The sequence below is a fragment of the Molothrus ater genome, chromosome 7 (assembly GCF_012460135.2).
Source record: "Molothrus ater isolate BHLD 08-10-18 breed brown headed cowbird chromosome 7, BPBGC_Mater_1.1, whole genome shotgun sequence".
Lineage (NCBI taxonomy): Eukaryota > Metazoa > Chordata > Aves > Passeriformes > Icteridae > Molothrus > Molothrus ater.
The window spans coordinates 37,834,884-37,850,200 of NC_050484.2; the positions used below are offsets into that span (position 1 = coordinate 37,834,884).

The window sequence follows — 15,317 nt, forward strand, 5'->3', positions numbered from 1 at the left end:
CCCTGGCAGGCTCTGGCTCTGTCCTGGCACAGCTCTGTGGGCCAGGCTCTGAAGGTGCTGGGATTTTCCCTTCTAACTGGGAATGCAAAGCCCAGGTGCTATTCCCAGGTGAGAGCACCCGTCACAGTTCCTCAGTAGCTCGACTTTTCCACTTTTCTCACACAAACCTTATCTTTTAAATGTATGCTGTGCTTAAGAGTCTCTCTCTATAAATGGAACAGCACCTGGAATGTCTTTGCTTCCTTTCTCCAGTGCCAACCACTGCGCCAAGGCTCAGCACTTTGTACAGCAGACATTTTGCCTCACAGGGAAGAGAACTGTCCCTATCAAAACAGTTTAATTCAGGTAAATAAAATTCTGGAAGGCTTCATATGGATTTTTGACGGATAATTCCAGCCCAGAAGGCCCACAAGGGAAGTTCCAGCTGAGGGGGAGGAAGCCTTCAGTGACTTCCCTACAGCAACACTAGCTGGAGTGCCTGGCCTTAGGCTGCTCCCAGCAGCTCTCCATCCCCAGGACACCCTGGAGTGCCCCACATTCCTGACCAGTAACAAACCAGCCTTCTGCTTATCGTGGAATCACAGGATGGTTTGGGTTGGAAGGCCCATCCCATTCCCATTCCCCTGCCATGGGCAGGGACACCTTCCACTATCCCAGGCTGCTTCAAACCCCATTGAACCTGGTCTTGGACACTTCCAGGGATCCAGGGACAGCCACAGTCTCTCTGGGCAACAGAGAAATCCAAACAAAAATCTGCATTTCCCATACCCCTCAAAATTTGACACACCCTTGGATCCATCCAGTCTTCCTGGTGTAACTGCTGGGGATTGTCCCCACCAGCAGGACAGCTGAATCCCACAGGCAGTGCTGCTCATCAGAGCCCTTCTTCCAGGCAGGGCCTCCCCTCAGCAGGCTCAGATCCCAGCTCTGTCCTGGCTGGTGCAGTGCAAACCCGCCAGACACATGAATAATTCAGCAGCAGCAGGGACTGCCGGTGCCATCGCCATAGTAATAAACGCAGCGACACCCTCACTGCAGCAGATTATGTATAAGGATTCCAAATCTCTTTAGAAGATTAGATTTTTGTGGAGGTACTAGAGGAACACTGATTAATGAACACGCCGGAAAGTCGCATGGGAGGCTGGGGTGTTCCCTTCACGTGGAACCTCCCCCACTGCCCAAGCCCTGACGCCTCCAGGGAAAAGCAGCAAGGAATGCTCTCCAGTGACTGCCCAGACACCTGGAGACGAGCTTAAATCACACAGGTAACACTTCCCTGGCTGTCACTGAGTTCTCCCTTCTCTGCTCCAGCTCCCAAGGGGAGCCCAGCTATGCCCGCTGGCTTTGGGCAGCACAGAGCCTGACTGTCCTCAGCAGTAACTGCACATCAGGACAGCACAGTGGGGCACGACTTATCCCAGCCAAGGGACCAGAACTTGCTAAGAAGTAACTCCCAATGATTACTTTCCTCTTCACCTTCTTGATTCACATTTGCCAAAAAGCGACCCAATTCCAACATATACACTGGCTAACACTTCAAATAGTTCAGTCATTGCCTGGACCAGAAGCACTTCAGTAGCAGGGATGAAAGTGAAGTATGTTTAAAATAAACCCTGGATGCTTTGCTATGCAGAAGGCACTCCTTGGAGCAGCAGCAGTGACCGTGACCTTGCCCTGCACACCCGGGAGTGCCCAGGACTCCCAGCACTGACAGACTCTGTTACTCTGCCAGTGGCTTCTCCAGACAATCTCCTTTACCTAACACAGGATAAAGAGTATTACTGGGGTGTTCCTATGGCTTGTGGTTTTATCCCTTTGTCAGTTATCCCCTGTGTGTTCGGAGAAGGGAACGGAGCCCCAGGAGCAGCTGAGGGGGCTGGAAAGGGGCTCAGTCTGGGGAAAAGGAGGCTCAGGGGGAAACTTGTGGCTCTGCACAACTCCCTGACAGGGGGTGGAGAGAGAGCCGTGGTGTTCTTGCTGCAGGCCCCGTATCCTGCAGCATCCCAAGCAACCCCAGCACAGCTCACAGCCAGTACCCAGCGCTGGGGCTGGGAACCCAAACCCAACCCAGAGCTGCTCCCAGCCTGCAGTCAGTGCTGTTCTAGGACACAGCACGTTGCAGAGGATGCTGTAGGGCAAAGAAGAGCTGGAGCAGGTATTTAACAGGACCTACTGCCCAGTAAGATGCTGTGACCCAGAGTGGCAGGGCTGGAGGGACACGGCCCAGCCTCCACCAGCATGGCCAGAGCTGTCACTAACCCTCAGCACAACAGGCTGCTCTCTCCTCCAAGCCCTGCACTGGAAAACACTGGAGAGGTGAAAACTCCAACCAAAAACCTGACCACACACTGCACACTGAACTGCCACCTCTGCCCTGTCCCCACTCTGCAGTGCCACCTCCTGCCACCCCTGCTGGCCTCACCCCAAGCACCGCCACAAAAACCAGGTGGGAAGCAAGGCAGGCTCAAGTGCTGCTGCCTGTTCCATCAGCTGTTAGAGAAAGGCAGGTGTCCCAGCAGGCACGGGGCACTGCAGAGCTGCAGGCAGTGCCCACTGTCAGCTCCCAGCACTGCTGACTCCCCTTCCACAGCTCCAGTGCAGCCCTGACCCCCTTGTGGCACCGGCAGCCGTGTCCCAGCCAGCCCAGGGCACGGATCACACACACACCAATTTAAACCAAAACACATTCAGGCATTTGAATTCCTGTTACAAACTAAGAGAAAAACTCACTGCATCCCACTTTTCCTGGTTTCTTCTCATCACATATAATAGAGACCTGGCAGCTGGTGCCAGCTCAGGCTGCTCTGCAGAGCTGTCTCGCAGCCCCAGGCAGCACCTACCCCGCACACTTGGCTGCTGCTGCTCCTCCTGCACTGGGAATGAGGCACTGCACCTGGCTGCAATGGGACAGGGAGCGTGGGGCTGAGCAGGAACAGTTACAGAGGGGCAGCGGAGCAGAACCTGCTAGACCTGAAGTGCTGAAGGGAACCTCAGGGAAGTGTTTCACCCCAGAGAGGAAGCGTGGAGAGGCTGATCCCTGCCCAGAGCCTGGGGCATCCCAATCCTATGAATAAAGGAGCTCTTTTCCAAGGGCGAGAGGGAACTCCTGGGCTCCTCCACGGGGTGTAAGGAAGGAGAGGAGTGGATGGAGAGTCCAGGCAGAGGGAAGGCTTGGTGCCCACTGAGCCAACTGCCTCCCAGGGCTGGGGATCCTGACCACAGGAGGGTGGGCGACAGGGACGTGGCCAGGGCCATGTCCAGGGAGAGCCCAGCACCTCCTGCTGCCCCTCTGGGGATCCTGACCAAGGGACAGAGGGACAGGGACGTGGCCAGGGAGAGCCCAGCACCTCCTGCTGCCCCTCTGGGGATCCTGACCAAGGGACAGGGGGACAGGGACGTGGCCAGGGAGAGCCCAGCACCTCCTGCTGCCCCTCTGGAGCCTCAGCACCTCAGCAGGGCACGAGCAGCCCCCAGGACCCTGCAGGTGCAGCCCAGGCTCCACACAGGGACACCTGATCACTGACAGGCAGTAACACAACTAAAACACTCCCACGTTTGACTTGAAAACATTCTATTTAATTTATACAAATAACTACTAAATAGAAAAAGTAGATTAAAACAAAATAGTTATTTTTCTGGCAGAGTTTAAATGCATATTATATAGCTTAGAAGAAATAAAATGCATTTTCCCCACAGCATTCATGACCTAATATTCTAGTTAACTCCTCCATTGCTTTCCTTTCCCAGATCAGTGAGATGCCAGACGCAAGGTCCTGTGGGAAATGGCTATATATACGTTCCATATTCCAACTGAAAATATGGTACAGACCACACACCTACAAATGTGAAGCACTTAAAATGTGACTATCAAGTTGTAATATGATAATACAGAAAACAATTCATGTTTCAGGTTATATTGTGTTACAAAAACGTCTGTGTAAGAAATCATGAAAGAGGCCACATAAAAATAAGCTTTAACTTTATGCACTTATTTTACAGTTTAAAAAACTGGCAAGTGCACTAGTAATAAATAATTTGCAAGTTTTGGATAAACAAGAAATTCCTAATGTTCAGCATTATTGTAAACATCAGTACACATGTAAAATGCAGCTAAAGTCTGACAGTTACATTTTCAGTTTACCGAATTCTTTTCCTATTACTCAGGCATAGATCAATGCAGGATACAGCCAATCATATTTTTGGCAAGTCATGTCGTTAAAATTAACAGTGACAGTGCAAGTAAGGAATGCAAAGAATTCCTAGTGCAATAAAGAAGAGAAGCACAGGCAATATTGCTGATTAAAATTTACCACTTCCATGTGTTCACCTTGGGAGTGATTAGGAGAATTAAAATAAAATATTAAAAATTTTTAAAAAAAGGGAAAAAAAAGAAACAAAAAAAAAAAAAAAAAAAAAAAGAAAAGAAAAAAGAAAAAAGCTGTTCAAAGCCATTGTTTAATGCCCTGATCTTGTCTTAGGATTTCTCTGTCTTCCTTCAGGCCACCAGCTCAGCCACAGCCCGTCCGGCTGAGTCCCCAGCGCCGCCCCGGCGTGGCCCGGGCAGGGCCCGGGGTCCCCAGCTGCTCCCCAGAGCTCCTGCTCCGAGCAGCCACGGGGACCAGGGCTGGGAACTGCCTGGCCAGAGCCCTCCGGGCCAGCCAGGTGCCTTCCTGCCGGGAGAGCACCACGAGGAGAGGGTCAACAGTCAGCTTTCAGTTTGTCTAAGGAATTGTCAATTTTGGTCAAAGTCTTTTTGATGCGCAGGGCTGTCAGTCTGGCCGAGGGGTTCTGGTACCAGCACTCCTTCATCAGCTTGGCAAGGGACGTCAACGTCTGGGGAGGAACAGAAACCACACAGCACAGGGGTCACTCACAGATAACAAGCCAAGGAACCACCGGCTGGGGCCAAGCAGCCACACAGAGAGGTCTGACTGCCTAATGAACACTCCACCTTCAGGGCTTCACACTAGTTATCAAACACAGAGCTTACATGTTTTGAAAAGCTCCTGAAGTCTGATAACTTGATTAAACCAAGAGCACAACAGGCCCGTGGGCTGACTGGAGTGACCAACTAGTGTAACTTTAAACAACAGCGTCGGGCTTTATTTTCTAATTAAGCAAACACTACACAGAATTTCTCTTCAATGAAACCAACTCCTGCAGACCCATGAAGGCAGCTGAGAAGGTACAGAAGTTCTGACTGTGATTTCATCATGCCCAGCAAGGTTTAACTGGCTGGGCTCCCAGTACAGGGCTACAGGGCACAGTTCCACACCCAAACCTCAGAGATGGGCACTCTGCCTGCCCAACTCTACAGATTTCAAACTGACTTCCACAGCTCCCAGGGCAGCCTGGAGAGGCCAGGCTGATACTGATGAAGAAAAATCAACTTGAGCATCAGTCTTTCAAAAAGAGCAACAGCCCCTATCTTGTAGGCAGAAAAGCCCAGCATTCTGTTGTCTGTGCTTGTAGGCCACAGAAAGCCCTGGACCAGCTTCTCTCCCCTTCACCTCCCCTGGGAGGGAGAACAGCCACTGGGAAAATCAGCTGTAGGTTTTTTGTAAACCGTGTTCCTAAAAGGCCAGTCTGTGAGTGGCTCAGACCTGGCAGCTGTCAGTTTGCCCAGTGCCCCCCAAGCCAGGCCAGCACATCCCACCCTGCCCAGGTGACACTGCTGACGAGGCCATCGAGATCCTCCCCAGGGACTGACAACTGGGAAAGCTTCCATGGCAATGCCAGAGAGACCAGCACACACTGACCGGGTCTGAGAACCATCTGTTGGGAATGTTGGGCCTCTGCTGATCCACACAGACCACTTTCCTCATGTCTTCAAAACTGGGGTCGTTCGGAACCAAGTCATAAAAGGGTGGCTTGTAGTCTTCCACGATTCCTGGTGAGACACAAACAGACATCACTCAACGACTGTGACAGTGAACAGCACTTCTGCAGGGACAGAGGGAACACAAAACCCACCTAAAAGGCACAAAAATACTTTAGAACTCAACCCTACAGTGTCATGCAGCCTCCGAACAACAGGACAGCCCTCACTGCCCCAGGAACAGCTTTTTCTACTCAAAACGTTAATTAATTGGCTCATATTGCAAGTCCACAAAGTATGGGCTATACCCACTTTGCAGATGCTGGAGCTGAAAGGAGGAGAAGTAAATCCCTTGCCAAAAGGCCATGCATGTAGCTTTCTGCCTACCAGAAACTGGGATTTCTGCAGATGGAAAAATGTAAGGTCTGCACTGGGGTTTCTAACAGGCTCAACACACACTTTGGTGATTCTGGAATTCCTGAAGGAGTCCAGTAAGCATGTCAGCATCCATAGACCCTCAAGTTGGTGCTTCAAAGCATTTCATTCCCTGCTATGAAAACAGTAAAATCCCCAGGGTAACTGGCACCACATGCCATCACAAAACCAAGCACCCAAGAGCCTGTGGCATTCAGGAGTTCAATGCATCTTCATAAAATCACAAACTGGTTTGGGTTGGAGGCACCCTCCAGCCCATCTCATTCCACCCCTGCCATAGGCAGGGACACCTTCCACTGTCCCAGGTTGCTCCAAGCCCCATCCAGCCTGGTCTTGAAACGCACAACCTGGCCATGTCCTGGGGTTTGGCACTGAAACCAGAGTTTGTGTGTGTGCTGCCCCAGCCCGTCACCCACCCACAGAACACTGCCAGGCTGGAGCCCCTCTGCCTGCTCCCCAGGACACACGTGCAGCTCTGATTCCTCACTGGATCAGGCTCACCAACCACCTGCAGGGAGCCCAGCCTTCTCAGGAAGCCAATTTACAAACTGGTGTTCAAAGACAGGCATCTGGGTCAGCAGTGTGGAAAAAGCCGGAGCTAATGAGGCCCTCTGTGTCCAGCAGGAACATCAAATAGCTGCTGCTGACAGAAATTCCACAGACTGAAATCTGCTGTCCCACAGCCAGACATGAAATCCAGAAGAATCTCTGCTGCTTTGGATACCCTGAAACTGGAAAGAGGTTCTCAATCTTTCCTACAGCAGTTGAATTTTAGTTTTCCTGTTCTATTGGAGATGAAGATCAAAGTCCCATAGATATTCCTGTGCATACCCTGCAAAAGTCTGTAAAAGTCTGTAAAAGTCTGTAAAAGGGAAACAGGAGATTACAAGTGCCTTGGAGAACAGTAGGGTAATTTGGAGACCTGGCTACCCAAGCAAGTTCCCAGCCTACAGTTTGCCTGGTGCTATTCTGACATGGACACAGGACAAGTGACATGTGCTGCATAAAGCAGCATCGCCCACCCTCCTCCTCAGAGCACTTCCCAACTGCAGCTACCAAATATCACCTGCTGGGCTGAATTCCTATCTTAAGCATCCACTCTAGTGTGAGACCTCATGGCCCTTGCTGCCACACCTGTCCTGCAGGTAAGGCCAGGGCCTGGCAGGAGACCAACACGCAGATCTGGCTGTCACAGAGCTCTGAACGCACTCCCAGGGCACGAGGATATCACAGATGAACTTTCTCTCTTCTGGCTGTCATTCACTATTGTCATGTGCTCTTTCCCAAGCACAGGGCACACAGCTGGCTGCTGCAGAGACACGCAGTACTGAAGACAAAGGAAGCAGGCTGGCCTTTACTCCAGTGCTGCCTGTGGAGTCCCCGAGCTCTGTCCAGCCTGGCGGGAGCCCTCGGCGGTGCCAGGGGCCACTCAACCTCTGTCCCACAGTGTGTCCCTGCCCCGTGACACGCTGCCCTGGCCTGCTGCCGGGGACACCTGGCGCCCCCAGCACAGCCCACAGCCTGGGCACAGCCAGGGCACAGCCCACAGCCTGAGCACAGCCTGGGCACAGCCTGGGCACAGCTCACAGCCTGGGCACAGCCCACAGCCTGGGCACAGCCTGGGCACAGCTCACAGCCCGGGCACAGCCTGGGCACAGCCCACAGCACAGCCCACAGCCTGGGCACAGCCTGGGCACAGCTCACAGCCTGGGCACAACTCACAGCCTGGGCACAGCCTGGGCACAGCCCACAGCACAGGCACAGCCTGGGCACAGCCTGGGCACAGCTCACAGCCTGGGCACAGCCCACAGCATGGGCACAGCCCACAGCACAGCCCACAGCCTGGGCACAGCTCACAGCCAGGGCACAGCCTGGGCACAGCCCACAGCCTGGGCACAGCCCACAGCCTGGGCACAGCCAGGGCACAGCCTGGGCACAGCCCACAGCCTGGGCACAGCCCACAGCCTGGGCACAGCCTGGGCACAGCCTGGGCACAGCCTGGGCACAGCCTGGGCACAGCCCACAGCCTGGGCACAGCCCACAGCCTGGGCACAGCCAGGGCACAGCCTGGGCACAGCCCACAGCCTGGGCACAGCCCACAGCCTGGGCACAGCCAGGGCACAGCCTGGGCACAGCCCACAGCACGGGCACAGCCTGGGCACAGCCTGGGCACAGCCCACAGCACAGGCACAGCCTGGGCACAGCCTGGGCACAGCCCACAGCCTGGGCACAGCCCACAGCACAGCTCACAGCCTGGGCACAGCCCACAGCACAGGCACAGCCTGGGCACAGCCCACAGCACAGGCACAGCCTGGGCACAGCCCACAGCACAGGCACAGCCTGGGCACAGCCTGGGCACAGCCCACAGCCTGGAGGTGACTGCTGTCACTCCCAGCACCCTCCTGCCTTCCTGGAGCCCCTTCAGGCCCTGGCAGGGGCTCTGAGCTCTCCCTGGATCCTTCTCCAGGTGAGCACCCCCAGCCCCCAGCCTGGCTCCAGAGCAGAGGGGCTCCAGCCCTGGGACATGTCCACAGCCCTGAGGTGATTTTAAGCCCAGCCTGTCCTGTGCATGCACAAATCTCACTGCTGAACCCAACACAAAGCACAGCAGCAGCTCCAGCCTCGCACAGGGAACAATGATCAGGGATCCTCTGAGCTTCTGGTGTCACTGTGGAACAAGAGCAGAGCCCTGGGAACAACCATGACAACTCCCAAGGATGCGAGCTGTGAGTGCCAGGCACCAGGTAAGTGCTGAACCAAGGGAGCACATTCCAAGAGCAGGGGACACTCTCCAGGGAACCAGCACTGCTCCATGTGAAGAGAGGCAAACTCAGCTTTGGGGACTGAAATCACATTCTGAGTACAGAGAAAATGCTGGCTGGCGCCTACTGCAGCACACAGACAACACACAAGTACTTCTATGTGCCAAAGGAGTTTCCTTTCACATTTTTCCCCTCATACTAAACAAGAAAATACCAAGAACCACTGCGTCACCTGGAAGATCATTGGGTAAGTTTTTAAAAATAAAAAAATTAAATTAGAATAAATAAATAAAACTTAAGAACTACCAGACTTAGCAGTCACATTAGAACAACTTCAAGGTTTCTGTGAGCTGAAGCACTAAATCAGGCTGAGTCACTGGAAGGCTGTCCACAAGCCCAGGAGAGCACAGGGAGCTGATGAGTGCCTCTGGCCCCCTAAGATACCACCCTGCCTTGCTCCTGCAGGCCCACTCCCAATGCCAAAGTCTCACTGCAAAGCAAACAGGGTTATCAGAGTGACCAGCAATGATTCCCACACAGCTCAACACACAGAGGCCAGGGAAGATGTTTACTCCATCCCAACCAGTGCAAGGGCATGGAATTACTTACAGCAACAGCCAGGCGTACAGAGGAACTGGTTCTGTGCAATTAGTGTCACCAGCACCTGAAACTTCAGCTGTCCTGATGTGACCAATGCAGGGACAGATCTGCACCACCTTAAGTGTGTCCATGGTGGCACAGAGCTCACTCAGAATCAAATTCCCAGAGCAGGTACCTATCAGCAGGTAGGTCTGCAGTCCCATGAGCTCCATACCAACCTGGTGAAGCTGCCAGCACCTTCCACCATTTCTTCAGGTAAAGCCTCTGTGAGCTGCAGCTGCCACAGCAGTACCTGTGTCCAGTACCAGAACTGTACCTGTGCAAAGGCCAGTGCTACTTTCCAACTTGGTAAAGCAAAAGCAATCCTGAATTCTGATACCTTCTGCACTGCCTTTCTTTCTGTCTTTTATAGGGCTTGTCATGAGAAACTAAAACCTACAAATATTCACTATGGTTTAATGACACAAGGAAGGATAGAGACCTGGTGATCTAAAATTTTAACTTAGCTATTTGATATGAATTATGTCTCACCAGGCCTTAGAATGAGCAGGGCACTCTGTTCTCTGCCTTGACAGCAGTGGCAGCAGGAATCCTCACTGCACCCAACACAGCAAGAGCTTCCCCAGCGTTTCAGGGATGGAAGCACTGTGCGCTCTGGGCAGGTGCCTGGCTGTGCACTGCCCCTTGGGGAGCTCTCCCAGAGCCACGGGCAGCAGCCCAGCACTCACCGTTGCTGACCATGCGCCTGGCCACCTCCCAGAGCACCAGCCCGAAGGCCCAGATGTCCACGCGCTTGTAGGAGTCAAAGCAGTCGGCCTGGATGGACTCGTCCAGCACCTCCGGGGCCATGTAGCGCTTGGTGCCCACGCGGGGATTGTTCCCCACGTCCAGCTGGTTTGTGCTTTGGGAATGCATCACTGCAAGGCCTGAAGGACAGGAAAAACAAGGCACTGTTAGGTCCCCTTCAGCTGCAGCAGCACACGCCCAAAGGCCCGGGAGCAGCGACCCCGTCAGAGGGTTTGGGAAAGAGGAGCCAAGGGCCCAGCTGGCCAAAGACCAACAGGGTCAGCTCCAAACTTGCCAGCAAAACCAGCCCCTGGGGCCACAGACAGGCCCGTTATCTCCTAAGGGATTATCATCAAGCATTTTATTGCACTCTTGCAAAACCTCGTCATGAAGTGTTTTGCAGCCACTGGATGTCCCCAGCACTCCGGGCACGGATACGCAGAGGCCAAACAGCTGCTGCTTAGAACAAAACAATTTTACACAGCATTCAAGTTTATTTATAGACCTTTTGGGTAGGTGGATGCACCCGAACTGTGGGGAAAGGCGGAGAAAAACACTGCACGAAGGATACACACAAGTTAAAAAAATAAAGCTGGAAAACAAAAACACTGTATTTGCAGCAGCTTGAAAAATAAACATCCTCAAGCAGATCTAAAATGAGTCAGACAAAACCACTCTACCTGGTTTCTACTAATTACTAAACATTTAAGCAGAGAACATTATGTGAGGGACCAAATTACTGTAAATTTGGAAACACACAGAGCACTCATTTGGCCACGGTAAACAGAGAGCACTGCAAATTGAGGAGCAGTGGGTGCATGGCAGAGCCAAGCGACAGGGAGGGCAATGCAAACTCTCCCTAATTTCCTCAACAAATCTTCTAAGAATGACATAAACTATTTACATTTAACAGGAGTTTATTTTAGGTGAACCTTAAAAGGCTTTTTACCTCAGTCCCACAAAAACTAACCTATCACCAGATCATTCATTTGCCTTTCTTTCCAAAGAACAGTCTGTTCTTTAACGTAATAAAAATTTGAAAAACACTTTTCTACTATTCAAATGTACTTCAAGATATTTCAAGCTGATAAGAATATGCTTATGGCCCCTCTAGAAAGATCACAGAATACTTTGGGTTGGAAGGGATCTTAGAGTTCATCCAGTTCCACCCTGCCGTGGCAGGGACACCTTCCCCTGTCCCAGGTGCTCCCAGCCCCAGGGTCCAGCCTGGCCTGGGGCACTGCCAGGGATCCAGGGGCAGCCCCAGCTGCTCTGGGCACCCTGTGCCAGGGCCTGCCCATCCCCACTGTAAAACACTGCCTACATTTAATGTAAACTGACCCTCTTCCAGTTTCAAACCACCTCCCCTTGGCCTATCACAAGCACTGCTGAAATGTTTGTCCCCACCCTTCCTAGGGACACCTTATGTACCATCTCATGACCCCAGACTGATGAGAAGTCTGCTCCCAGATCCAAGTACTTCTGTCAAATACTGCCACACACACTTTTATGTGCTATTTTAAATTCGCATTAGATTATATTATACAGTATGTATGGTTTATAGTTTTTCCTTAAAAAAAGCTTGCAACAGCAAACAAAGGTCAGAAACCACATTTCCTGGCCAACTCTGAAAACATCAGGACTTCAGAGAACACTTTGATAAAAATCATAAAACTTCAGCCAAACTGAGCAAAACAGACTGCAGAGGCTGACAGGTCAAGGTTTGCAGCTGAGGGAGGCCAGTCAGCACCCCACACACCCAGGGCAGGCAGGGGGGCCAGGGGAGAGTGCTGTGACCATCACAGGGCATCCCTGCCGCATGGGAGCTGGGCAGCAGAGCCTGCCCACCAGGGGCTCGCCAGGCCTGGGGGCACTGAGCCCACGGCAGAGCAGCTCCTGCTGCCAGAGCCAGCCCTAAACAGGGACCCAGGGTGTGACAGGGCCGTGGAGCAGCTCCTGCTGTCAGAGCCAGCCCTAAACAGGGACCCAGGGTGTGACAGGGCCGTGGAGCAGCTCCTGCTGTCAGAAACAGGGACCCAGTGCTGTGACAGGGCCCGTGGAGCAGCTCCTGCTGCCAGAGCCAGCCCTAAACAGGAACCAAGGGCGTGACAGGGCCATGGAGCAGCTCCTGCTGTCAGAAACAGGGACCCAGTGCTGTGACAGGGCCTGTGGAGCAGCTCCTGCTGTCAGAAACAGGGACCCAGTGCTGTGACAGGGCCTGTGGAGCAGCTCCTGCTGTCAGAAACAGCCCTAAACAGGGACCCAGTGCTGTGACAGGGCCTGTGGAGCAGCTCCTGCTGTCAGAAACAGGGACCCAGTGCTGTGACAGGGCCTGTGGAGCAGCTCCTGCTGCCAGAGCCAGCCCTAAACAGGGACCCAGTGCTGTGACAGGGCCCGTGGAGCAGCTCCTGCTGTCAGAACCAGCCCTAAACAGGAACCCAGGGTGTGACAGGGCCCGTGGAGCAGCTCCTGCTGTCAGAGCCAGCCCTAAACAGGGACCCAGGGTGTGACAGGGCCCGTGGAACAGCTCCTGCTGCCAGAGCCAGCCCTAAACAGGGGCCCAGTGCTGTGACAGGGCCCGTGGAGCAGCTCCTGCTGCCAGAGCCAGCCCTAAACAGGGGCCCAGTGCTGTGACAGGGCCCGTGGAGCAGCTCCTGCTGCCAGAGCCAGCCCTAAACAGGGACCCAGTGCTGTGACAGGGCCCGTGGAGCAGCTCCTGCTGTCAGAAACAGGGACCCAGTGCTGTGACAGGGCCCGTGGAGCAGCTCCTGCTGTCAGAAACAGGGACCCAGGGTGTGACAGGGCCATGGAGCAGCTCCTGCTGTCAGAAACAGCCCTAAACAGGGGCCCAGGGTGTGACAGGGCCTGTGGAACAGCTCCTGCTGTCAGAAACAGCCCTAAACAGGGGCCCAGTGCTGTGACAGGGCCCGTGGAGCAGCCAGCCCTGCGTGCTGTCCCACAGAGCTGCCCAGCTCAGGCCCAGCCAGGCACCTGCACGGCTTTGGGAGGACAAAGGCAGAACTGGGCAGGAATGAGTGACATCCACCCCTGGGCTCTGTCACACAGCACTCTGAGCCAGCCACTGCTGCTCCTGCAGCTCCTGACCCTGCGGTGCCACAGCAGCCCCCGGCTCTGGATCCTCACAGGCAGGGACCAGGGGGTGGAAACAAGACAGAGCCTCATAGAAGGAAGGGCAGGAATGCGTGCCAGAAGCAACAAATTCTTTGGTCAGTTTCCCTTATGAAGGGGGAAGATAGGAAAAATGTGACAGGTATACGTCTGAGGAGTTCACATTTTAAAAAAATAGCTATTTTAACCACCATAAAAACTAATCAGGAGGTGTTTACTGCTGTGCTCTCTTAGAAAAATCTCTCAGACCTCTGAAACCTCTAGGTAAATAGTGTAATATATTTCACTGTACCAGTGCCATGTCAATCAATGCCTGGACATGCTGCACCTCCTCAGAGTGAGCTACAAATTTATTTAAAAGTCAGTCTCTGACACTTTGTATTTTCAATTTACTGCTGCATTTGTTAGTATTCCCACAACAAACTTCCAGAGGCCCAAGTATGTGGCTTTTATGTTTTCCCTGTCTGTACATCTCAAGTCCCTCAGGCACAAGTGACAGAAACTATGCAGTAGAATTATTATGTAAAAATTCCCATCTCCTGATACACTTTTTGCCTAGGCAATGGTGCCCCAATACAGTTCTACCACTATTTCTTCCCTTGTCTGCAGAGAAAAGCAAAAAAAAATTTATGGTCAGACATCCCTCCAAGGGAACAAGCCACCCTGCAGTGACTGCTCCTCAGCACCCGTGCATCGTGCTTCAACTCCAAACCAGCTTCTGGGCCCACAGAACGCTCTGCACGACTCGAGCTGACAGAGCTACGGCACGGGGACAGCGAGCACACGGCTCAGCCTGTCTGTGGGAGCACGCACACTGTCTCCGAGATGAGGTCTAACCCCTGCATCCTCAGGGATCCGGGAATGGGATCGAACAACGGAAACCCGGGAAATGGCCCCAAAAGCGTGGCTGGGCTGCAGGCGCCACCTGGCGGCCGCGGCGGGCGCTGCGGGGAGCACCCGCGAGGGAGCGGCAGCGCCGGGGGACAGGACAGGGACAGGACGGGGGTCACGGACAGGGGACACGGACCGGGATCGCTGTGGATCACGGACAGGGCAGCAGACAGGGACAGGACAGGGGTCACTGTGGGCATATGGACAGGGGACACAGACAGGAGTCACTGCGGGTCACAGACAGGGGACAGGACAGGGGTCACAGACAGGGGTCATTGTGGGCTCACGGACACAGCTCACGGACAGGGGTCACTGTGGGCACACGGACACGGGTCATGGACAGGGGTCATTGTGGGCATATGGACAGGGGACACAGACAGGAGTCATTGCGGGTCACAGACAGGGGACAGGACAGGGGTCACAGACAGGGGTCACTGTGGGCACACGGACACGGGTCACGGACAGGGGTCACTGTGGGCACACGGACACGGGTCACGGACAGGGGTCACTGTGGGCACACAGACAGGGCTCACGGGCAGGGGTCACTGTGGGCACACGGACACGGGTCATGGACAGGGGTCACTGTGGGCACACGGAGAGGGGTCACTGCGGGCTCTCAGACAGGGCTCACGGACAGGGGTCACTGTGGGCACACAGACACAGCTCACGGACAGGGGTCACTGTGGGCTCTCAGACAGGGCTCACGGGCAGGGGTCACTGTGGTCTCTCAGACAGGGCTCACGGACAGGGGTCACTGTGGGCACACAGACACAGCTCACGGACAGGGGTCACTGTGGGCTCTCAGACAGGGCTCACGGGCAGGGGTCACTGTGGGCACACAGACACAGCTCACGGACAGGGGTCACTGTGGGCTCTCAGACAGGGCTCACGGGCAG

The 15,317-nt window shown here is 54.0% G+C and overlaps 1 protein-coding gene across 2 annotated transcripts in view; it reads right to left on the minus strand.

The window, feature by feature from the left end:
• Positions 1 to 3,554: 3,554 nt before the first annotated feature.
• ACVR1 (activin A receptor type 1) overlaps positions 3,555 to 15,317 on the minus strand; it is a 46,708-nt gene continuing 34,945 nt past the window's right edge. For both annotated transcript variants that reach the window (XM_036386931.1, XM_036386932.2), the window contains exons 8-10: positions 10,344 to 10,541; positions 5,760 to 5,890; positions 3,555 to 4,833 (exon numbers count right to left, since the gene is read on the minus strand). In XM_036386931.1, coding sequence (XP_036242824.1) covers positions 4,699 to 4,833; positions 5,760 to 5,890; positions 10,344 to 10,541 — 464 coding nt within the window. In that variant the 3' untranslated portion in view covers positions 3,555 to 4,698. The remainder of the gene's footprint in view (positions 4,834 to 5,759; positions 5,891 to 10,343; positions 10,542 to 15,317) is intronic.